The sequence below is a fragment of the Carassius gibelio genome, chromosome A13 (assembly GCF_023724105.1).
Source record: "Carassius gibelio isolate Cgi1373 ecotype wild population from Czech Republic chromosome A13, carGib1.2-hapl.c, whole genome shotgun sequence".
Taxonomy (NCBI): Eukaryota; Metazoa; Chordata; class Actinopteri; order Cypriniformes; family Cyprinidae; genus Carassius; species Carassius gibelio.
Window position 1 is genome coordinate 8,975,150 of NC_068383.1, and position 26,716 is coordinate 9,001,865.

Genomic DNA, 26,716 nt, shown 5'->3' on the forward strand with positions numbered 1-26,716 from the left:
TAGAAAGATTAGGGGTCAGGGCCCCGGTAATATTAACATTAATAAACTTGATCCTCCAAATGAAAGCAATCAGCCGAGGGGGTAATAAGGTCCCTTTTTGCAGCACCGTGACCCGGTCAGATTACTCTTAGATCCCTGAAAACAAATGCATGTGTGTAGAAGCATGTCTGTTAGATGCTAAACAGAATTGTCGAGTGAAATATCCACTAAGTGTTTATAATAAAAGCAAAGTAATTATTTATTTTAATTTTGCATTTTTAGTCAAATACATTTTGATTAAATGAATGAATAGGGCATGAAAAAACATGGATTTAATTTGATTTTGTACCTACAGTACTTGTGATCCTAAGGTGTTGGGATTGAAATAAGGAATATAATGAAAGGTAGAGTACTGTGATCTCAGCTCAGAGAAGTTGCATCCAGTATCTCAATCAGACATGGTGAGTATTCAAATGTTTCAAACGAAGCATCACTAGAAAAGATCCTCAGTGAGGACGAAGCAGAAATGAACAGGACACACGTCAGCCCACCCTGTGGGTAGCTGTGGGGCACTTCTACAGAGGCACTGCCACTTTGATCCCAAAGCCCCACTGCTGCCAGGCCCAGAAGAGCCAGATTAGGCAGCCGAAACCACACAAAGCATGCCTGCTCACTTTGTTCGCCCTGTCTCAGTAAAATGACACAGAATACCATGGCATCCCAAAAAAGTCTCCTCTGAGGTTTCCACTTCTTTTGAGGCACACTCAGCATTGTAAAAATTAGAGATCAAAGGACAGCGCAACTCACTGATAACTACAGCATATAATGACCCACTTCGAGAATGACACTTTTGTTGCTAAAGCGCATGTTGCCGGGACCCTTCGCTATTAGTCATGATGTTGGCTCATTTTCATATGACCTTTCTTAGATTACGTTCTTTACATTTATTTTTTTCTCCAACACATTCATTTCACTAAGGCGACTTTAGAGTAATGATGGCAGGAATATGGTCACAATATTCTAAAGAACTCTGAAGCCTTCTCAAGCCAAAGGTTGCTCAGTTGGAGTGATTGCTGAACTTTCCATGCCAAACAAGGCTGCATCTGTGGACTACTATGGGAGAACACTGAGAAATGTAGTTCACTCGTTTGCCATTCACTGAAATGGAAAGTGGAAATTACTATGCCCGTTCACAAGGAAAGGTACATCTAACCCTGTGATTGAGACCATTCTTAAAGTGGAGACTTCTCCCACAAGTCTCTGAGTCTTGAGTAACAACACCTGCCACAGAAAGATCAAAGCTGTTTTCACAGTCTTTCTCTTCCCCTCTGAAGAGAGTATTATTTTGTGGCATGCTGTGAATGGGAATAAATGTGTGAGAACTATGATCTCTCTACTTCTCCACCTTCCAATCTGCGCCATTCTTTCTTCTTTTACAGTTTTCTTCTATGCAAAATTCTCAAAGCTTGAATTAATAATAATAATAATAATAATAGTAAGTCATATGTGCAAAACAATCAACTTAATAAAATTCCATTTACTTCAATGAAGCATTGACTGCAACAAAAAATACTGCTTGTTTAGATAATTTATTGTCATAATCAGTCCAGTACAGCGATTTTATAATTAAACGTTCAAATTGTGATTGAGAAGATCAAACTGCAGAATGAGGCAATCCTTTATTACTGACTGAGCCTGTTAAACCACAGAAACGTGACATATAATATACATTTCATGTGGTTTATCAGTCTGATCTTTTGATTTATAATTTGAACATACTGATATCTGTTCATAACAGTGCTGTAATGGATTGATTACGGCAATAAATTACCTAAAACAATGCGGCATATGTGGAATTTAATTCACAGAATTCACCCAGAGAGTGCAAAAGCTCAAACATGTCAGTAATACCAATCAGGAAAGGTAGATTTTAAATGGAGGAAGACATGGGGATGACAATATAAAAACTTTACAGAATCATTAAAGAAAACATTCAAGAATCACTTAAAAGCAGAAATAGGAAGTAGCATATTCAAAGTGAATGAAAAAAAAAAAAACTGAGTAAACTAGGCATCTTGCTCGTGAACAAGACTATATTTTTCATTCAGGTTGGTTGTAAGTTAATCTTGTTTACAACAATAACAAATCACTGAACAAATTTGAACCAATCTTTTTGTCACTAAGTCACTGAAATTATTTACACTTGATTTATCATTTGTCATCAGCTTGAGCTTTTGATTCATAAACTGAACAGGCAGTCTGAGCATTTGATTCATCATCTGAACATTCAGTTATATTTTTAATTATGACAACTGGATTGATTATAAAAATGAAATATCAAACCCAACTGAGATTTCATTTCCGTTCTCTTATGCTACCCCATTATGAGGAAAATGGATGCATTTGATTTACCACTTGATTTCAGTCAGCCCACATTTCATCTTCTGTATTAAAATTCAAAATGCAAAAAAAAAAAATGGATCTTTTACTGACCATCCTGTATTTTGTTCTGATGAAGTAAAGTAAATAGAGGATGAGTGAAAGTGGCAAAGGAGAGAGAAAAGAAGGAGGGGTCTTTCCAGTCTGCATGCCATGCTGTGCAGGCCGGCCCCTGGTAGTGGTCATCATTAAAGTGCTTAATAGACCATGCCAGGTCCACAACAGCTGACAGCCAACGGGTCCAGCGATGAGTTTCCAGGGAATGAGGGTCACCTTCAGTGGAGAATGTGCTTTATCAGGCCCTAAGGCCAGCCTGGCATCACGTGCTCCTTCACCCTGGCCAGGTGCTCAGGATGGATGTCCACCAGCAGTCAGGTGGAACTGCAGAACCCGACCTCCACGCCATCAAAAATAGCCAAAAAACCATTAAGCAGGAATGTGATGCAATTTCCCTACAAAAAAGCTCGAACCTGCCAAGAATCACTTTCAAAAGAACTCCAAAAAAGAACTCCTCTTTTCAAAGCTTCTTTTGTATTGGATTTCTGCCATTTGCTCTTCAGGTGAAAAGAAGCTCACCTCTTGAGGAAGCACTGAGTGGAAACGAGGTACAAATGATACGGCTTGAAGAAAGAAGTTATTATATTTAACTTACTAACATATTTAAAGCTTGCTTGCAAAATAAAGCCAATAATTTTGCAAGGGTCAAAATCATATATTACTGACTGTTAGCCAATAGAAACGTAGTATGTTTGAGCTTTTGCACTCAAGCCGCCGTCATAAGCCTCCCTGTTGTGTGTGGAGTATCCGTTTTCAGTGTGAATTGTGTGAATTAAATGCCTTGTAGCAATATGTGTGTGGCGTGGGAGAGGCGCCCGCCACGGAGAGACAGGTATTCCATAACCGCTCAGAAACTGGTGCTCTGCTGCACAAAAACACATTTAGCTTTAGATGACATTTGCCTGGAGGACAGATTAAGCTTTTGTCAACATCTGTGAAATATCCTTGAGTATTAAATATCCATGAGTGAAGATGAATAAAAACATTAGCTTCAGGAAGTGTGAACCCTGTCTGAATCTTATGACAAAGCTGACTGTCTTATAGCTGGTTATTAAGCCTATTTGCGTCTGAGAAACAATTATATACCTTCTTTCCTCCAATGCATTTTAAATCACCTTGCATGGCCGATCCCACGATTGGCTGGGGGTCCCAGAGTACAGCCTTGTTGCACTTCCAGAGAGGCAGGGAAGTGCCCTGAACAGTCTCGGAGGACAAGGTTTATCTGGGTCTGGACACAGGTGCGTCTCCAAATGAGAAACAATGAAGAGGGAATAAGCTCCCGGACGAGACCCCAAAACACAGAAGCAGGGGAATGTGATTCAAGGTCGGACGTGGTAAGCAGCAGCTCGGTACCGCTGATTGATTGGGTATGCAAGAAGCATCTGGCACACAGGAAACAGGAAAGTGACTGGGGGAATCACCAGGTGGTTCCGATGAATTATTGCCACTTTGCCCAGTGCCTTCCCTATCTCCCAGCCTACATAGGTACTGTTACAGAGTGGCATTGTCAAGCCGTTGATACCTTGTGGATAAAGAGAGATTTGCGCGAGAAGGCCAAATGCGCATGTGGTGATTATGACAAAATTTCGGACAAATATCTTTTGTTTTTCATTCCTTGCAACACAGAGACCATAGGACCGGATGTCTTAAAAATTTCATACTGAAAAAAACTAAACAAACAAACAAAAAAAAACACATTAGAATCTTTTTTTAGGTGATCTTCATTAATATTGATGATGCATTAATTAACATCCAAATTTAGCCATTCAATTTCCAATTACAGCTCGGACGTAGCTAGAGTGAAACTTCAGTGATTTAATTACAATTCACAAGAATGAACATGATGGATTGTGTCAAGTCAAGGTGGATAATAATCTCACATTTACAAAGCTATAGAAAGCTGAAGCGACTGGGTCATAAGCACTTGAAAAAGTCTAGAAGAAAAAAAAAATATTGTCAGGGAAACATAATCAGACCACCATCTGAGAGTTGCACAGTTCGGGGCCATTTTAAGTCAATAAGAGGGGACTTTCGGCCAGGCACCAGAACGCTTCCCACTGAGTCCATAATCATCTCTGCTCTGCTAGTGCGAGACCTCAGAGAGCAAAACATACGGAGAGGGACAGGAAAGCATCACCCCTATCGCTTTGAATATCTCATGCCTCACTAGACCATAATCGGTTATGTATAATGATGGTTTGCAACACACATCAAAATAGAAAACTATGCAAGACTAAAAATACTTAAAATAAAAGAAAATATAGAAAGCAAACATGGAAGAGAAGGCTGTAATTAATATTGGAGTAAATATAGAATATATTACTAAAGCATTCTATTCAATGGATGTTCCTTCTACTACAGGCACTTTTGTCATCATTTACTCATGTCACTTCAAATATGTATGACTTTCTTTTCACTGTGGAATATAAATGAAGATATTTTGAAGAACTTAAAGTCAGTTCATGAAGAAAGAAAGTCAGTTTTGGAATAAAATAACAATTTTAACTGTCCCTAAACCATGTAAAAATACAAGTTTCACACTTATTTACTTCATATTGTCTATAAAAAAAATATTTCAACAAATCAAATCAACACCTCGGTGTCTGAATGAACTTGCACAAATGGTGTATCCCAGAAGGCCACATGACACAGACACTTACTCTGGTCAAAGGCACCCAGAGAACGGCCTGCAACATTCAGCACATTTATTACAACCAGTACATGAAGTAAAACCTCTCAACGATGCCTGTATGTCTCTCTCTGCAAGACTTCCTGGCTACATTTATAAGCTTATATAACCGTTGTGACATTTGATGGTTTTACGCTTCACAGATCACAGGTTTTACTATAGAAATGTGTCACGGACACCTCTATGCTGTGATCTGCACATAATATAAACTCAACACAGGAAATGACCTTCCCTTTGAAGAGGGAACATTGTACACTGTGTTTTGTGCTCTTGTCTTACTAATTAGAAAAAAATTATGCAACCAATTTATTCTGTGTGAACAGACAAGAGTGACGTAATACCTCACTTCAAGGTGTGCTTATAAAGGACCAAACAAAATTCAGGAGACATTTACATTTACAAAACCAGGTCACAGACTGACAGCGAGGTGAATAGTTAACCTGTCAAAATACACAAAGAACTAAATGACTAGATGATTAATGGAAATGTACCATATAATTCATAATTAGCTCTAAAGAGCAGGAGCACGGATTATCTTCTAGGGTTGTCAGTCTGTTAACGAGCAGACAGCCAAAAACGAACAATATTTATAATCTCAGATCTATTATGAGCTCAATGTCACATATTAGAATCATATTACATGCTAAATAACTGGTGAACAGCTCACCATTTTATGAGTGGGCAATGGTGACAGAGGACATAAATATAACATTACAACCATCTTAGAGGTCAGATCAACCTAAATAAGGAAATGGGGAAGTTGTGGCCTAGTGGTTAGAGAGTTTGACTCCTAACCCTAGGGTTGTGGGTTTGAATCTTGGGACGGCAATACCATGACTTAGGTGCCATTGAGCAAGGCATCGGACCCCCAACTGCTCCCCGGGTGCTGCAGCATAAATGTCTGCCCACTGCTCTGGGTGTGTGTGTGTGTTCACTGCTGTGTGTGTATGGGTCACCATACTTGGCTGAATGTCACGTCACTTTTTCACTTTAAGAAAGACGGGCACTCTCCAGTGGTCATAGCTGATTTAGTTTTCACAAAGACTTCATCTGTGATCTGAATACAGAAAGTAGCTATTTTGGTCATGCTCCTCTCTTTCGCTGAACATTTCGGCCTCTGCTGTAGCTCTCAAGTCGAACACAGTGTTGCTCGATTCATCAAGCAGGCTCTCAAAGTCAGTGGCAGGCACGCGAGAGTCAGTGATTTATTTATTTGTAAAAAAACACATTTAGTAAAATACTTAACAATATGTTTTCAATTGAGTTATAAATTATAATTAAGGAGTTGTTTATTTATTAGTGCAAATTAAAAATACAACCATTCAATATTTAACGGTTAGTAAGACTTTTTTTGTAAGAAATTATTATTTAGCAAAGATGCATTTATAATGTATACTGTATTTCAAATAAATGCTGTTTTTTTTTAATGTTCTAAGTTTTAAAGAATATAAAATACTTCTTTAAATACTGTTTTATGTAACTGAATTATATAAACTGAAAATTATATAATTTAAAAGATGCTGACAAGAGACCCTTTTAAAAAAATTATTATTATTTTTTTTTTTTGGCTTGATCGTGGTTTAAATACTGAACTATTAAATACTGAAGTCTGAACTATTTAAAATAATACATAGCTTGTAACTTGCTGTAGAGTTTCAAAGTAGCTTCCCCAACACTGCATGAGTCACATGGACTGCTTTTACAACACATTTATGGTGCTTTTTGGAAAAATGTCCCTTTTGTGTCCCACAGAGTAAAGAAAGTCATACAGGTTTGAAATAACATGAGGGTGAGCAAATAACCAAAGACCTTTCATTTTTAGGCAACCTTTTCTTTGCCACATTAAACTTGTAGAAAACTAATCCCCTAATGACCAAAGAAAACCAAGTTAAAGCTATGAAATCTATTCTGTGAATACACAAGCGATATGAGGATGGATTGTGGTGCCTCTCTTGGTATTCATGGTTGTAAACAGTGCTGATCTACCTTCATCTTCTGCATTAGGGTTCGCCGCGTCTCTCATAAACCTGGCTGAGATGTGACAAGGCTCCCTCATGAATGTGAGAGCAGACCTTGTTTTGTGCCCGGCTGAAGCTGCAAGACAATCGATGGTGTGCAGGCATAGTGCGGACCCTCTTATTAGAAGTGACCTTGAGAGATGGTAATGCCACTAAACCTGGTGAAGTGCTGTAATGGCGGGTGTAATTAAAGAATTATGGGTGTAAACATCACTTTGAAATGAAAGTGTTCAGTCTCTGTGCCTGGAGGGAAAAAGCAGTAAACACACAAAAGTAGCACTGCAGTCTATAGGAGAATTGACACTCAAGAACAAATGCAAGCTGTGTGTACATAATTAACATTCACCATACATGAATCATTTGCAGAACGTCTGTATATATATTATTTGTAAATCCAATTTAAATAAAATGTTTTTGTTTGGTTTAAAAGAAAGGGCTTTGTTTTCAATACACAAAAAATACAGTACATACAGCAAGGCAGCGAAATATGACAGATGAAAGATTTCAATTTTTAAAATTAGATTTCAAAATGATATCAATATTGACATTATTTTTGGAAAAATGTGTTGAACATGCTGCAAGCTGAAAAGAAGTGTCAATGCCGAGTAATCTAGCCATATGGCAAATTTCAGTTTTTATTTATTTATTTGTATTTTTTTCATGTAATGCTCAAATGCGTTGAGATACTATATCAAGGGAAAACTGTTGAAGGGTAAATGTCAGTTACATGATAAAAACCTTGTAACGTGATTTAAACCTAATTTGGTACATCATTGCTCAACCTTAAAAGCTGAGGTACTTTATCGCTCCTGTGTCTCTCAAGCACAGAACAAAGACCAGGTTATTCTCACCTCTGCAAAACTGCCCAAGATCCCATTCCTCTGTCCAAAATTCTGTCAACACTACCGAAAATGGCAGCAAGCCATAGAAATCACTCAGCACACTTGTCAGCATTACCCTCCAGAAAATAATTTTCTCAAAATTATAACAAGCAGTTATAATTAGCTGAGGCTTATTAAATATGCCCAAACACTGGATATCTGAACTACAAAGGAAATCTAATAAGATGTGCCGGTGCATTTTTTTCCCTCCTTTCTCTGAGTCAGCGGCTGTTGTAGGCATAAATGAATGTGCATATGGAGAGCGATGTCACAGGATGTGAGGCAACCACTGAGGCCTTTAGCAACTCTGCGGGAAAGCAATCTGTGTGAGTCTGGAGGTGCAAATATACCACGGACACCTGTTTTCATACACAAAGTGCTAGCGTGCATGACACTCACACAGACAAAGTTCACAGGTGTGTCGACAGCGATAATCAACCTTTAAATGGACACTACCAGTTAAAAGTTTAGACACACCTGCTCATTCTTCGTTATTATAACAAATAATGAGCACATTTAAAACAATAGATTTCATAAAAATTTACTAATTCTATATTTTAATCATTTATAAATGCACAATAAATAACAGAGTATCATATTAATACAGGTTTTACCCAGAACGTTCTTGCGTACCGGCATCACCTCCGCAGCCCGGTACTGGGTGGCGACCCAGTGGTTGGGGACCTCTGCTTTAAAAAAGTTACCCAACTCCATTCAAAAAGTATGAAAAACAGGAAGTCATTAATTCCATGTACAGGAACAAGCGAGTACTAAAGCTTTTATTTGTTGGGGTGAGATAACTGGCTGCTTTTTCCTTCATTTCTTGTCGAGCAGTTGTCTGATGCAGTGGAGGTGTCGGGTTCCATGTCACGCCCAGCAACTTTAATTAAATGCGTTATAAAGAATGCACAGATTCGGGGGGCCCATTACGGTTGATTCAATAATAATTAAAATATCCATCTGCGAGCATTAAATTGAAAATGCCCCCATGCGTAGCTGCGTTGAAGTGTAATGATGAAAGTGTAACTGGGAGGGAAGAATTAGGAGACGGGTATCAGACAAAGACAGGCTTTCGCATGCTTGACGGCTCTCTGATTATCTAATCAAATCATTCAGATCTAGACAGGCTCTCTGCAGCTGATCTGGACGCATGACTTGTGGAGGTAAGTAACTCTGACGGCCACCTCTAGGGAAAAACAACAACATTGCCACCGATGTCATGCATGCGCCTATGTGCCAGTCGGGTCCGATCCCACCGGCATCTGCTCCCCGCTGCTCTACTTCTGCCTTTTAATTAACTGTAATGATGTAAACAAGAACTCATTCTGACCACCTCGCCACTGCCACAGGAAAACCAATCTGTTAAAACAATCACCAGGGACAGACCACCTCATGCACCTTACACCATCCTCTCACACTGCAATCAACACCGACGGCCGTGATAATGACGGCAAGATGGAACTCTGGCTGCACGAACTGATTAGGCGATTTCTTGCACTTTTCACAGCTGGGTGAATCCGCCTCGCCCATGGGATGAAAGCTGTCAGGAGGTGTTAGCGGCAGTACTCACATTGACAGAACTTCATACATCTCAGGACCAAATGTCTCTAATGAATGAAACATGCTCCTCTCTCACCAGGCCTCTAATAAATAATGCCCCCTCCCTCTTTTAAGACAGGGTTCCTTAGGGTTTTATACTCTGTGGCTGTGCATTTCAATGGCATTCGGTTCTACCACAGAAGCCTGGTGGTGCACACTATCCAATTTAGGCCTCTCTAATTAAAATTCAATTTACATTCTAGGGCAAAATCTTCAGTCTTAGATTGGCTATTTTGACATGCTCACTGAAAGCCGATTATTGCATTTATGATGAACCTTAGCCTTGCAGTCCAAAAGCATCACTTTTTGCCTACATGTGGAAGTGATAAATACAGGTTTAAATGTTAAGTTGAAAATCTTATTTTTGGTTTTTATGCAACAAATATCTGAAGTCCAGAGATGTACAGAATTCATCTTACGATCTAAAATAAATGTCAGTGCAAAGTCATAATGGGGTAAAATCTTTGTAATGTTACAAGCAAAAATCTTACAGGATACTATAATTTAAAAGGAAAATAGAAGAGGCTTAGTGAAAATAAAAGAAGAACCAAAACATCTAATGCATAAAATCTTCTGCATTACCCAAACTTACAGGAAATAGTGAAATCCTTTCCAAACTAACTTTACCTATTATTTTTATTTTATTTTAGGTTTAATAAAAAGCCTCGCTTTATACAGCACATCCACATGTGATGTGGTCTGTCATGCAAAACATTGATTCTTAAGTGGTATCTCTGCATCTATACAAGCCATAGGGAATCACTCTGGCATGCAGAATTCTTTCTCCTGCCATGTGTCACTGTGAAACACAAAGGAAATGAAGTCTCTTGTTTTGCCTGAGAACGTGAAACCCACCTTTGTTAATGTCTAATTAATATCCATCCATAGAAAACTCCCATGGAGCCACGGAGACCAACATCTGTTTAATCAACATTTTCCACTGTCAACCTCTTGCCTGTTGATTCTATTGTGGTGTGCTAGAGGGATAAAAACAACTGAAATTCACTAGAGGATCCCAAAAGTTGATTCCTTTGACAATTCACTCGATAAGTTGACAGAAACCACATATCAAAGCCTAGCACACTGCATTTAGGTGAAAAAAGTCCACTAGCATAAACTTTTCCAATTCAAACTTTTGTCGCATATAACGCAGTGCCAGTTTTTCCCCCCACATACACTAAAATTACCTCCACAAGGAAGACAGATAATGGTACACAGTCACAGATGGCTCCCTGAGGCTCGTAATCAGTTAGCCACACCCTGCATGCTGGCTTACATGCTTTATTTCTCCCACCATGCCCCTTCATCAGCCTTGATTAGACCGCTGGAATAAAATGTCACATTTTACATTCCTCCATATTTCAGGCCAACACCAAGCCTGACTACAGCTCCTGGATGGTCGGGGTGAAATGTCAAGGGATGCACCGATTCCTCCGTGCCCCACTTTGCAATTTCATAAAATCATCACTTTCAGAGCAAGGGTGACTATGTCAAAATTACAGACAAACTCTTCATGAATACGTGCTAAGCAACCCGAACGCCACAGCCCTAATTGAAGCTAATTGGCTTACTGTTGGCTGTGTTTCTGGATCAGATAAATAGCAAAGACAACAGTACGTGACACTGTGACCTTTTTAAAGCTTCACTGTAATTAACTTTTTAGATGCAGGCAGGTGTTTTAATGTAGGGCAAAGGAAACAAACTTTGCCACAGAAGTCTAAGGGGGGGGGGGGGGGTGTTACGCACTCTGCCACAGACTCTGGTGGAGAGTGCGGTGTCGCCATTACATATGCTGTGTAAAACGCAGATATTAAAACCACAAATACGAGAGTGTTCTAAGAGGAAAAAAGTCCTGCAGCGGAGTAATTTTACATCATCATTCAAATCTGCTGCTCATTACCAAAGCTCTCATCTTCACGCATATGGCTTATGGGAAACAAAGCGGCAGGCTGTGCCTCATGCTCTCCCGATTAAGTTTACCACAATGTAGTGAGCAGTGTGAGCAAAATAATGAAATTAAAAAAGTTATAATTTCACTTATCATAGCTCATCGCACGGTTCAATATCCCAGCACGCGCGAGCAAAAGAAAGCACTGGAGTGTTCCAGTAAAGCAGCATTAAAATTCGATCAGCGGACATGGAAGAAAAAAAAACACAGACTTTATATGGATCTACCCATAAACCCTTCAACACTGTCAAGCTTTTATTGTGGTTTGCTTAGCGGTCTTACAAGCTAAGCAAATAAAAAAAAACACCCACAATAAAAGCTTTATGCCACTCACAGCTATTCCAGAAACAAAGCCGGTGCCACTTATGTACAGTGACAATAATTTATGAGCAAAGGGGGAAAAGGGCTGGAGAGAAAGTCGCAGTGCGATCCGTTAAGCACATAAATGTACATTAATTAATCACTCTGGGAGTTGAATCTCTGAAAGCGGAAGCGGATGGGGTGGTGGTTTTACATGTGAACATTTAAATGCATAAATAATGAAGCGGCACAATGGTTTTAAGTGCTGTGATAAAACACTTTAGGGGTCCATTCCTGCATTTGTATATATGTATAATATAGTTTTCATGAGATTTCTGTTGTTGTTTGTTACAAAAAGATGGAACATGACTGGATATGTTAATGCAATGGAACATCCCCACAGGCGCTTAGGTCCAATACTGAGTAAAATCAATCAGTTCAATAATTAATTACCTCACGCATTGCACAGGGTTATTAATTATACATGTCCCTCGAAATGCATTGATTAAGCACCATGTAAATGAGATGGTATCAGAAATTGCTACCAAACAATGAAGTAATATTGCTATTGATTCTCTATAAGATTTTCCTCAAATGATTGCATCAAAGAATTAGCTCTCTTATCGCGGTGCACTCATTCAAGAGTGAAACAGCCTTGATCCAGTCACTCTGCATTGGAATTCAGCCTTTGAGTTAAATGAAGGAGTGACCAGTCATCACCTATGATCGATTTAGCATTAGCTCCAGAATGTGGTCAGCCCATGATTTAGCAGAGTTGGTTTAAAGTGATCAACCAAAAATCTAAATTCTGTCATTGTTTAATCACCCTCATGTCATCATGTCAAAGATATCACTGGGGCACTACCTTTTCAAAAGTCACACCTTTGTAACTAAGAGTCCATTTTGGTACCTTAAAGGTACAAACTAGTACCAAAAGTGTACATATGAAAAGTGTATATTTTGAAAAGGTACTGTACCTTTTTATTGGAAAGTGTATGGATGAAAACAGTTAAAAAGTTGATTGTTTATCAAGACATTTATCAAAAGCCATACAGGTTTGGAACAACATAATGGTGAGTAAATGATGACAGAATTCCTTTAAGATTAAACAAAGCCTTTTTTTTTCACTGGGACAATGTGTAAAGTCTCTTTCGACCCTAAACACATAGAAAAATAAGCTGAGGGGTTCCAATCTCCCACATATGTTCTCACATAAGGGCAAAACAAGCATAATGCTACATTAAATGAAATGGTCACACCTACAGTGTGGGATTTCAGGCCAAAAAATCTTCACGTCTTACAACACAGAGCCAATGGAAACTTTGAAACCATCTAAATCTGGACATTCAATCTCACCGCACAACATCAATCAATCACTCATTCTGCTGGGCTTTCATTATTTCAGTCAACAATTTGTGGTTTCGAGACAATGTAAAAGTAAGCTAGTGCTAGGATTACACATCTGTCTAGAAGAAGAGAGACCGCTAAAAGCTGCCTGACTCTTTATTCCTTACGAAAATGATAGTAGACCGCCCAGAAGATTGTTTAATGCATATTTACCAAAATATCTCAATGATGTAGCACTGCGAAAAGTATCTTCTCATGGTTCCCTGTGGGTTTAAAAAACCTGGAGGAATGCCATTTCTCGTGGGACTATTAGCGGTGCAACACAGACATTTGATGTATTTTGGATATTCATAATGAAAAGGGAAAGGGAAAATCCTCATTGTTTTGTATCTCACTTATTTCCCAGAAATTTTCATAACAAACCATTTTAGTAGGGTGGTTCCAGTCTTTAAAGTTAAATAAGAGGGTTGGAAATGTAATAACTCACATAAATTTCATATAATGAGCAAAAACACAATAAAGAATCAATGCAAAATGAGATGATGATGTTGTTTTAGGTAAACGTAGTTATTTCTCTTTGTAAAATGTCAGGACCGGAGGGTATGTTATGAGTTTGGGGAAAAACGAATCACTTTGGAGTGGGGAATGGCTACCAGATGGCGTTGTCCTCACGCAGGAGTGACCGGCTGTTTTTACAAGAGGGGAATGAGAATGGATTGGCATGGCTAATGGAGACAAGACACCTATCCACCAAGTTGCTTCAAGCATAAATAAATAAACAAATCCAAGAAATTATAATTTTGAAATACTAATTTATTTTATAATAATATTAATAATAATGATTATATATTATTATTATAAATTATTATTTGTTATGAGTCAAATGTTGTTGTTGTTTTATAATAAATGTAAAATCGTTATTTATATAGTAAATAGTACTTTATTTTGATCGAATAAATGCAGCCTTAGTGAGAACAATAGCCTTTATTCAAAAACATTTAAAACCTTACCAACGGCAAACTTTTAAACGGTAGTGAAGCTAAATGTCAAGTGTTTTTCATTCTTCCAACAGTTATTTAGGTGCTTCAGACTTAAAAAAAATAAAAAATACAAATCTGAGAATTAACACCCTGGTTAATCACAAAGTGTGAATGCATGCTTTATCAGCAACACTGTCTGCTGTGTGGTTCTATTCTCTTGCTGTTCTTCTCAACTGTTATAAAGTCTTCTCTCATTAACAATGTTTCAAAAAAGCTCTACTGCTTCCCCAAGCTCTCACTGTACCAAAATACTCCAGCAAGTGTCATGCATTTAATGTATCTGGGCCCTCATTCATTTACATTTATGCATTTAGTAGATGCTTTTATTCAAAGCGATTACAGTGTATTCAGGCTATACATTTTTTTTTTTTTTTTACCCGTATGTGCAAGACTCCTCCCATCTAGGCTGTTCAGACAGTTTTACTATCTTGATTGATTTTGCAATCTGTACTCACCCATCCCCTTCATTTTACCACAGCAACATCCATTTAGCAACTACTGCAAACAGAGCACATAAGCAGAGGCCTTTGTGGCATCCTTTGTTTTATCTAGCCAGCCGATCCAGACAAGGGCCACTGTAAATTATCGGTTCTCAGCGCCGTAGAGCATTTTGTGGCTTCATGGGTGCATGGTTAATGCACTTCGTCAGAACCACAGTTCCCACTATTCCCCATGCTGGCATTCTGGAGTGTGGTTTGCTCTGCTGATGTCCTCAGACCAGGCCGCAGTCACACGTGGCTCCAACGGGCCTCCAGGGGAATGTGACAGATCACTCCCCCGGTCGCAGAAACTAGCCGAGCACAGGAGTAGGAGTGTGTGTCTAGGGTTCATATGGGAGCCGTATGACCGGATATGCTGGATTTTAATCACATTCCCTCATAGACACACACCAGTTCACTCCTCTTAAAACACAAAAGTAGAATAATAAGAGATCTGCATTCTAGGCATGGTTTCAGCCTGGTTTGAGAAAGTTAGCAAATAAAAAAAAACTGTAATTCAAAGAAATTCATATTAGTAATTTCGGTAACATACTGGCTGTTTATTAGTACTTATAAAGCACATATTAACGCCTTATTTTTTTTACATGACTATGTTTAAGATCCCTTAATCCTAACCTATACCTAAACTTAACTACTACCATACCTTACTAACAATTGATAAGCAGCAAATTAGGAGTTTTTTGAGGGAAAACTCTAAACTGATTTGTTTTCCCTTTTCTAAAGTGTTATCATAGTTTTTAACTAGAACAACTCCGAAATTTAAATGAAAAGGGGGGAAAAGATTAAAAAGCCATGGATGTTAAAAATGTATAGACTTAACAGACAGAGAGAAAATTAGACAGACTGATACATAGTTTTTTTTGAAAATACAATAAAATAAATATCAGATGAAAAACTTAAACGAAAACTAAAAAAGCTGCATTGGTAGTTAACTTAAAATAAGTAAGTTTATGTTGAAAAACTCAAATTAAAACTAAAAAAAAAAAAAACGTGCAATTTAAAATGAAAACTTAAAATATTAAAATTAAAGCTGATTGAAAAATGTCAACGTCATTGTCAAATTGACAAATGTCAAAAATATAGAAATAATGCTGACGTAATAGATAAATAACATAGAAATGTTTAAGTTATAATCAAACTCATCCTTGCTCTCAAACCCTCACTAGGTTTTCACAGCATTAATGTGGAACAGAGCAGAAACAGCAACACCCGACAGAGATGAAGAGTGAAAGTCCTCCATCTCTTGCTCCTTGTCCACGAAGCATTAAACCGCATTCTGGAGGTTAAGCATCTTGGCTGTGAGAGCTTGTCATTTCTGAAGATGAAGCTCATCCTTTATTGAGCTTCACGGAGCAAACACAGGTGTCATGCGAAACTAATGTGCCCTAAGCTATCTCTTCCAGTAAAACATTACTCATCCCAATCTGCAGGAGTGTTTGTTGGCAAGCGACAAGCACATCACTGCTTACCTTCTAACCTTTCCTGTAGATAACACACCTGTCTAAAGATATTCATGGTGATAATGGTATAAATTATAATAATGATGACAAAAGAAAAACAAAAGCAAGGCATTTTAATTGCAAGGCCAGCATATGGTGTTAAGAAACAAAACATTACTACTGTAAAACTTAAAAATAAATCTATACATCAATCAATAAATTAATTAATTCATTTATTTATGTATTAAAATAAAACTTTTTTTGAATTAAAAGCAATTAATTTAATAAAAAAGAAATCACTACTATTACTACTAATAATAATAATTAAAAGTTTCACTGTAATTCACAAAAAAAGTAAGATTTTTTTTTGTAGTTAACTTGCACTCAATGTGACCACACAATTTCAGCGATGCTTGTTGGAATGAGGGGGGAAAAGCGAGGAAGCGAAGGTCCTCATACAAACATTTCAGCACTGGATTCCTCCTGTCTAAAAATATGTTCACGGGTCCCTATCGCTTGAGATAATCAAGAGGAATTTGTCTGCGCAGCACATGTTCAGATCTTTCTCTGCCTCAGGGGCTGTCTCTGTGCGCTCAAGAACAAGGATTAGCTCAAGAGCTCATTCAATTCCCATCTTTTTTGCACGTTTATGTTTGTTTTTTTCTGAACAGTTTTTCAATTTTTTACCCCATGTGTCAAATCCCCTTGCCATTCTCTGGCATGCCACTAGGCGAACTGTTCCTTTTCTAGAAATATCCACTACTCAGCCTTTTTAAGTGACAGATTCTCCATTGAGTTTAGCATTAATCTATCAGGCAAGCGGTCAGGAACCTCTGCTATAAATTAGCCACTGACATAGACCATAAAAACGGGCGAAATTTCATAGTTTCACTGTTTGGGAATAACGCTAAATGTGAGCATACACTAAAAAAGCACTCGAGCATGACGGCTAGCAAAACTCAACGTACAGACATCAGTCAATCAAAAACGGGCAGCAGCGTTTTCTCAGAAGGTCCGCAATAATCAGTAACAGCTGTCTAAACATGTCCCACCGAACCGGACTTGCCTTAGAGTAAAACCAGAGCATGTTTCATGTCAATATGTGAATTATTGAATAAATAAATATAGAAGGGAAGCTAAATATATGTGTGGAATGTGCATGTAAGAGAGCAGGTACTGTAACAGCACTGCATAGGGAAAGAAATATAGAGCGAAGGATGCACGGCCCCTTTCCTGGCTTCTCCTGTTCTACCTAATAAGGCTTGTAAGAATCTCTGGGCTAAGTTTTGGGAGTAAATATATATCCCAAATCCTCCAGACTCGTTCATGACCTTCTACGTGGGCTGCAGCAGTGAAGGTCTGTGTACGCCATAAGATAAAACAGAGTAAACAAAATCGCTAATTAGCATTTAACTCCCAGTCACTTGTAGCTAGCATGTGCATTTCTCGCAGCCAGAGGCAAATTTGTGCAACCTTAACCACACGATTCCAACCTTGTAATGATGATGACGCCAGAACTCTCCATCCTTACAGTGAGATTAAAGTGGTTCATCAAGTGCTGAAGTTAGACCGCAAAGACGTCTCATCATGGCTAATTGTGAGAGATCCTCTCAGGGGCCTCGGCTGGTCTGGATGGTGGAGCTGATTGGTCTGTCTCGCACATGGCTCCACTGGATGTGGCCACCACGGATTAAAGCAGATCCATAACTCATGCGCACCAGATGGTGGAGATAGGGTCAGCAGCTGGAACCGGGCACGATCAGACTCCACATCTTCCCGGTCCGAAGCTGTTGGTCTTTGGCCAGCTTCATTAAAGCCTGAGGTTGTCTGGTAATTTACAGAGCTGAGAAACAATCTGAATATAGCTGCAATATGGAAAATATGAGCCTTATCCATTCCAGCTGTTTCAATGTCTACGAGCCATTCAGCATGCATGGTTGTTTAAAAGCTAGCAAGCAAACTAACACCTTTGTTATGACTTACTAAGAATAATAAAAAAAAAATCTATTTAATTCTGTGACTTCCTGGAAAATGTTTTGCCAGCTAGTTGCAATAATTGACCCTGACACTTAACTATACATGAAAAAGCCAATCAAACTCAGTAATTACAGTCAAAGTTAGGGCTGATATAATGTTTATGAGGCAAAACCATAATGAAACCACACTACACATTTGAACCCCACTACACAGACCATTTATTCGCTCGGCTCAAAGTTCAAACAAACAGCAGAAACAATGTGCAACGATACAGTCAGAAGGCTTTTTAATCTACAATTCGCCATCATTTACCATGGATTTACTGTGCTAACACTGACTGCACCATGATATTGTGGCAGAAATGTGGATATTCATATAAAATTTTATTTTATTATTAATGTAGACATGTATTAAAGAAGAAATGGAATATAATTATAGTATATTTTGTGATTAAGCCATAGTGTTTATGCTAGGGACTGGCCTGTTTGAACACACCTGTAAAGCACTACATATACTGTAAAGAATTATACTTGAAATCAATCACACACCGCAATATGAACACAATCTTTCCGTAACAACAAATAAAAACATCTAAAACAAGGACAATGGATAACTTAATGGATTACTAAAGCATCAAAAAATACACAATATATTTATTTTGTAAAATAAATGCATGTGTGTTCCTGTTGCTCAACTGGTAGAGCATTGCACCATCAAGTGCAAGGTTGGGGGTTCGATTTCCCCGGGAACACATGATAGGTAAAAATTGATAGCCTGAATGCACTGTAAGTTGCTTTGGATAAAAGTGTCTGCTAAATGCATACATTTAATTTAATTTTAATTAAAAAAAAAATTACACAAAGTACTGTACTACAATTGTGTACTGAAGAATGTTTGAATTTTGCATTCAAATTCACTTTACTTAGATTATGCCTTCTCAGTTTTAGAGTAAAGCTGACTAAAATGTAAAATCACAATGAAATTAAAGTAGTCATAGTGCTTTGCAATGTGCAATGAACTACTGATGAAGAAAAAGTATGACTTGATGCTAAGCATCGGTTGGTGAATGAATGAAAGCAGATCAGCTGAATGTGGGCTTGAGGTAGATTGTAAGAAAAAGATGGGGTCAATGTAGACTAAATTATTGCCATTAGTCATCAAAGAGTATTCTGTTATTTTTACCAGAAGTTTGAGTTAAGACCTTGATAAAAAAAAAAAGAAGAAGAAAAAAAAAATAAAATAAATTAAGATCCCGAATGAAAATAAAACGACAGATACATGAATGAATCATTCATAAGAACTTCAGTAACATGCATTTAGGAAATAAATGAATTTCTTTTTACATTCCATTTCATCATGTAACTTCCTGTCATGAATATGAAATGATTAAATATTTACTAAATTTAAGGAATATTTTCATCAAGAGACAAAAACTTGTGTCTAAAACAGAACAAATCATGTTAAAATTGTCCAAGTGTGAATTACGTTCAACATCTGGTTTAGATCTGCTTCATGTTACAGAAAGTGTGAATTAATGCTGCGACAACAAGAGCAACTGTTATTCACTGAGGGGGGCACGACAGCACAGCCACTAAAGCTCATGTGGAAACCAACAGAAAATGTTGCCTGTTTGTCTCTTTATCTGAAATTTTCCCTCAGGCCCTGCTGTGTTGCAACCATCCAACGACTGACAACAAATGTGCAGACAAGGGAGCGTGTCTTACAGCAACACCACCATCGTGCAATCATCTTTAAGACTGTTATTTTGCTGATTTCGAGATTTTAAAACACAGTCTTGAAAGCATCAACAGTTTCATAGAGCTGCCTGTCTGAAGTGGACTGTGTCTAAAGTCTGTCTTAAAGGCTTTTATACTCACCACAGATCTCAAGTTATTGTCCTTCATCAGCTTGAGGGAGCATTTGTAGCATGATTCGAGGTCATCTCTTTGGAACTGGCCCACATTTCCTCTGGCGATTGGGCCGACAGTATGGATCACATCTGGAAGAAGAAAAAAGCAGAGCAGTTTAAGTCTGTACAATGTCAAAAACTTAATTTGTAATGTAAATACGTGCCACTGTAGATAACATGGATTTTCAATTAAAACTCTGACACCGCTTAACACCAGAACAAATCCCACATGACAAACAACAAAACAAAGCTTCCTGTCAGATCTTCAAAGGCAAGTCATACAAGAGAATGACAAATAGAACTGCTGAGGATCATGGGAATGTACCCGCACAATCCCAATTCTACTGGGTGCAAAACGTCTTATTTTTCTGCAAAGTTATCGCTCTACAAAAACAAGAGTCAACCAACAATGACAACGAACAATGGAACAGAGGGGCTGATTTGAACAAGGCAAAAAACTGCCCAAAATCGGGTACATTTAGTCAGTTAATGAAATGGAAGAGCAGATAGAAAATCAATTACTCCATTCTTTTATCCCATCTATTCATACATTCATATCGGCTCATAGCTGACCTCCTGCTGCCTGTGCATAGTAATGTGTTGGTTGTCAGTCAGCGTGAGGCTGGTCTGAGGCGAGAAGGCTGAGGGAATTAAATCATTGCAGTGATGACAGGGTAGTTAAGGAAGCTGCACACAAGTCTGAGAGAGAAATAATGTAGCCCTTCTTTGTCTGACTCCTCCAAGCCCTCGAAGGTGGGTGGCAGTGGGCAATTAATAACAATAAACAGGTTGCATTGCTAGGCCTGTTCACGCTGCCATTGTGGCCCTCACTTCTTTTACAGTCAGCATTTTACAGCAGACCAACAAATTAGCTTTACAGATAGCTCTTTATTATCATCTGTGCATTTCAGATGTTAGATTAGATTAGATACCACTTTATTGTCATTGCACATGTAAGGCACAAGGCAACCAAATGCAGTTAGCATCTAACCAGAAGTGCAATAAGCAGGAAGTGCAGGATATACAGTGACTACAATATATTACAAATGTACAATACATTTACAGATAATGCAGTACCATGGACATAATTTAGAGATTTTTAAATACTATCAGCATGATTTACAGATAGGTATACTATGAACATACTATACAGATGGATTATGTAATAAGTGTATGTACACCATAAGAAGAAACTATGAAAATATGAACATAATTTACACTAGTGTAATAGAGATTAAAAAAGTGCATAGAAAAATATTCCAGTGTGCAAATGGATCTGGATTAACTGGAATAGTAGTGTAAGTAATAAAAAGTTTAACTGTTTGTGTGTGTGTGTGTGTGTGTGTGTGTGTGTGTGTGTGTGTGTGTGTGTGTGTGTGTGTGTGTGTGTGTGTGTGTGTGTGTGTGTTTGTTGTTGTGTTACTAGCATTTCTAAAGTTGAAAACTGGGTAAATATGAATTTTGTCAAGGTGTAACCACAATGATATTTTGTCAGCTGCTCAGTTTCTATTCCTGCTGCATCATTCTGAGTAGCCTCGCTCATACTGAAATTTGATTGGTCCAAACTATGCTGCACATTAATATATACAGTATTAAACACCAGGTATGTTCCGATTGGCTACTATTGTTCCACATAGCACATCATTCTCACTTTCAGTGAGCAGATAAATGAACTGACGTGTCTGGCCAGCACACTACACTAGCCTCAGCTCTAACGAAAACACTTTTAAGTTTGCTTAATAGTTTATTACTGCATTATCTTAAGTGGGAACTCATAAAAGTGCACGTGAATGTAACTGTACATCATAAAATTACAATAAACAACACATTTGGTACATTCCAGAATTCTGGGTTTTCTATCGATCTCTAAATGATTAATCGCGAGTCGGTCAAAAATCGATTCAAATTCAAATCGGTTGACATGCTAAACAAATCGCGATACAATTGCAGTAGAAGTTTATATGAATGTATCTCTGAGGGGAACTGACTGTCTTTATAAAACTTTACATGGTATTTTCTTTTCATCTTGCCCCTGAACAATGCATATTAAAGTAGTGTTTTCATAAGCGCTGCTTTGTTTACAGCGAAACACTGTATCATTGCTGTTCTATGCGCCACCTGCTGTTAGAGAGTTAATCTGCGTCACATTCAGCTCGTCTGCGGTTTCGTTCAAGTATGTTTTTTTGTAGTATAGTTTCACAAAACTGAAGTCAGACCATTCTGTTTTTGCTTCAAATTTCAGAACTATACAGACTAATTTATATTAAAAAAACTACTCATGTTGCATGTATGCTGCATATTTGATTGGAACATGATTCAAATCCAGTGGCTGCTTCCAATTTTAAATGAAAAGAGCACAGACAAAGCCTTAGTTTGTCCATATTAAGAGATGTATTTTATTTGTATAACTTGTTTGATTTGGGGTTTGTTTTAAAATTCCAGTTTAGTTTTGTTATATTTTAATTTCACAAAGAAACATGCAGCAATAGCCAAATAAAACTACACCTTTTCATTTACTGTATAATGTCTTCAGTCTCATTTTGTTAAAAAATTATCGTGACAAAATAAAATCGTGAATCAAATCGAATCATGAGTTGAGTAAATCACCGATAGATCGACAAATTTGCTTTGACGGTGCTTGAGATAGTATTGGTAGCATGTAGCGTGATGGATGGATGGGTGATATAAAGTCTTTGTACAGAAAGGATCAGGAACAAGGAGCATATTTTCATTATTCAGGCAAAGATTTCTATCTGTAGTGGTTTGGCAAATTAGAGCTGGGAGTGTGAGGACGGAGTCTGAGTGCTTTTCTCATTGAATAATCCTGTTCTCTATTAATAAAAGCTTGGTTAATTATTGATGTGTTCTCACCAATTGTGTTTCAATCCACCAATGACAAGCTGCCTTTCAGTGGTTACACAGACAGACACATTTCAATAGTTTCCCTCTCTCTCTTAAAACAGGACATTTCTAAGGAAGACATAAGCTTATCTATCCTGAGAAATAAGATTTTATAATGCTATTTGAGCAAAAGCAACAACATTTGACACAGTTGGTGTAAGATTTCTTTGGTGATTTCTTAAATGAAATTTAAACTGTTTTGGAGAATTTGATGTTTCCCCATTCAAAGAGACAGGAGCTGGACTTGCATGCCCAAGAGGCATTTCAAATATGGCCACTGAGTAACATGACTTGTCTTAAAAAGACTTTGCTATCACTCTTTATTCATTTGTTCACCCTAAAGCACAACATTTGCAAACCTCACTCAATGGCCAAATAAAGATTGATAAGTGTGCACTTTTAATTTGACATCCCTTGCGATTTAATATTTGCATTGTTGATTACCTACAAAAAAATCTCAGTATGAAATTGAGGTCGTTAGGAAACTCTCCCAAGAAAGAAGAAAAAAATCAAGATGATTCATTTATTTTGCTTCACTCGGGAACAGTGTACCATGTGTTGTTTTGAAGCTTACAACACTTATATTACATAATGACATTGAGACAAGACAATACTTGCAGTTGGGATCTCTAGGGTCATAGGTACATCAGCATTTTTGCTTAAACAGCATTCTGTTCGGTGTGTGTGTGTGTGTGTTCTGGCCGTTAGTGTGTTCCCTTAATGAGGCTGTAACTATATGAAATATCATCTCTCCCCACACCAGCAGGATCCGGCTAGCATGATGGGACCATAATGTAGCCTGTACCCAGTTGTTTTCTATGCATAATACATGAACCTCCAGACCACTAGAGCAACAACTCTTCAATTAGAAGATGGAAGACCAGAACAGATCATTCATAAATTCATGAAACTAAAGCTATGGTCGTACAACATGTGCATGATATCTACACATGTTTAAATAATCAAGTGGTCATTTGTTTTTGCTTTCAAAACAAAAAAGTTCATACTTGTTCCGTTGGAAGCCCATCTTGTAAAACAAGATGTAAGTAACAAGTATGCACTGTCTTGTTGAAGAAGATGTGGGTCTGGTTCATGTGTTCATGCATTATATTTGACATGAAAAAATATTGGCTTGACTATGACATTAGACAATGCTGAGACGAAACAATCATTACTTTTGCTTATGCATGAATAAGGGCATGTTGACAAAAGATTAGCTTTATTCTTGTTTGGCTAGCTTCAAAATGAATAAATGCAAATGTGCACTAAGATGCTTTTATGATGGTCTGTTTCTATTCCATGCCTTCACCTGGCTCACAAACAGCCCCCAGGAGAATATGTATGTTTAGAGGAGAAATTAAAAACAATAATAACAATGATTGACAAGTGATGTTTCCCTTCATATCTCTGTAGATTTTTACTCCTCTCAGGTGAGAAGAGGATAACTGGTTCATATAACTTTGAGAAGCTGCACATGAATACAAATGCAATTAGAGGAGCATGGAACAAATTAGACCCTTTCACACAAGTAAAGGGAATAATCAAAGGGAAAAGTGAGCTATTGTGCAACCGTTGCCATTGTCAAGTTTTTGAAAAAAAGACCATCCAAAATTAGCAAAAACATGGACAGATCACCTTTGAATTCACAGAAAAGTGTGTTTATGTATGTGTTCATGGTTACTTGAAGGTCACGGACTGTGCTTAAGTAAGAAAGTCTACTATGCCCTGGAGATAAACTGGCAATCATAACCTGTAGCTGATGAGCTTCCCCGTCTGCTTTTTTTTTTTTTCTCAAGCATTTCCATTTGACTTATCTACTGTAATTTTCCACTTGAGGCACTGAGGTGGTCATATAATTCACCTCATAAAGATATTTAGCCAGCTAGACTAACCAGTACTCACCAGTGAGGATGGGGGGAAAGAGCCATTATTCTGAGCGATACCTGTGATTGTTTCTTTACGGTTCTGTTTGTGGGAAGTGTTTTCTCTCTATTGTTGTGTTTCGAGTGCTGACCGCTGAATGAACCTCATGAAGATACATGTTTAACAGTGATTGCAGTATCTCTGTCCATTATCGATTGGCATGTTTCCATGAACTGTAGTAATCTGGTGTTTGGTGTACTTGTAAATCAACACAACGTACGTACATACGTATGTATGTATGTATGTATGTATGTATATATATATATATATATATATATATATATATATATATATATATATATATATATATATATATATACATATATATATATATACTACATATGTTATATATATAGTATATTATTACTTAATAATAATAAGATGTTTATTGACCATCAAATCAGCATATTAGAATGATTTCTGAGAGAATATTGTATATATATGTTACAATAGAAAAAAATATAATATTATAAATATAAATAATCATACATTGGAGCTTGTCAAAATGTTCCATTTGAATGTAATATAATGTAAAACAGCTCTTTTTCTGGGGTTTCAGAATAATCCAAAGTGTTGATTTTATACTGAGTAATAAAGTCCATGTACTCATAACAATTATTAATATCATCTCCCACATCTGCGGTCTGCATACTTACTATTCTATTCTTGTGCCAACCACAAATCGATGCGCACTGATAATGCAACTTGTAACCATGCATATTAATAGAGAATAATACAAAGGTGCATACAACTATTGTTCAGGCTTCCCTCTCCACACATTACCTGTAGCATAAACAGCGTTGTTTGGATCGGACTAAAGCGTTCAAACATCCGCCATAGCTTAATCATGCAAATGAACACAGCTTCGCTTAGAACATCTTACGTGTAAAGGCGACATAACCTCCTTTTTTCTCAGCTCTGTTATTATACGCTTTTCTTCAGCGGGGCAGAATTTCATTTGCATAGATTAACACCCAAATAGCTGGTAATAAATAAATAATTGAATGAAGAAAAACACAGACACATACAGAGCAATTCCGTCGTCTCGAGCTTGTCAAAGCTTGAAAGAAGTGAGAATGGAAAGGAGGGGAAAATGTCTCTCTGAACAGCCGTCAAGAATTCTTTTTACAAGAAAAGCAGATAAGACCATCGAAAAAAGGAGGGGACTCAAAAGGTGTGGTGAGCAATCGCCCTCAGGAATATGTGTCTGCCCCGCACCTCAACTCAATCAACAGAGATAATGCATACAATCACTTCACAATGAGTCTGTCAAGGGCACTTACATAAGAGACTTGGCCCAGAGAGGGCGTAAGGCATGGGTTCTGAATATGGATGCCTTTTTGCTCACTTTACTCGGCCGACCTCTCAAGCATTTCTTCTCTTCAATGCCTCGTTTTAATCAAGCGAGCTGAGAGACTGTTTTATATGCGTCGGCTGCCTAGAGGACAGAGGTGCAGGCAGCGGGGACTTATCTTATTCCAACGGACACAAGCTAACGGCCATGGGCTACCGTCAACAGCCATTAATAATGAAAAGCAGGGCCTCCTGGTGCTACTTCCTCCCCTTTTCTTGTTGGAAACTCTGTGGGGAGGATGGAAACCTAAAAAGATGGTTTCAACATGCCAGCATTGTGCTTGGTTTATCTTGAGGCATTATATCTTGGATTAACTTGTATGTTAACAACACCATCCGACTGAAACCTGAACCACATGTTTTGGTAATATTTAGAATGATAATGCAAGCCATCCAGGCTCTCTGAAAACATTGTCT

The 26,716-nt window shown here is 37.8% G+C and overlaps 1 protein-coding gene across 3 annotated transcripts in view; it reads right to left on the bottom strand.

Moving 5' to 3' along the window:
* The window catches only part of LOC128026060 (ADP-ribose glycohydrolase MACROD1), a 517,908-nt gene that overhangs the window by 136,205 nt on the left and 354,987 nt on the right, over positions 1 to 26,716 (bottom strand). For all 3 annotated transcript variants that reach the window (XM_052612789.1, XM_052612788.1, XM_052612790.1), the window contains exon 6: positions 20,091 to 20,212. In XM_052612789.1, coding sequence (XP_052468749.1) covers positions 20,091 to 20,212 — 122 coding nt within the window. The remainder of the gene's footprint in view (positions 1 to 20,090; positions 20,213 to 26,716) is intronic.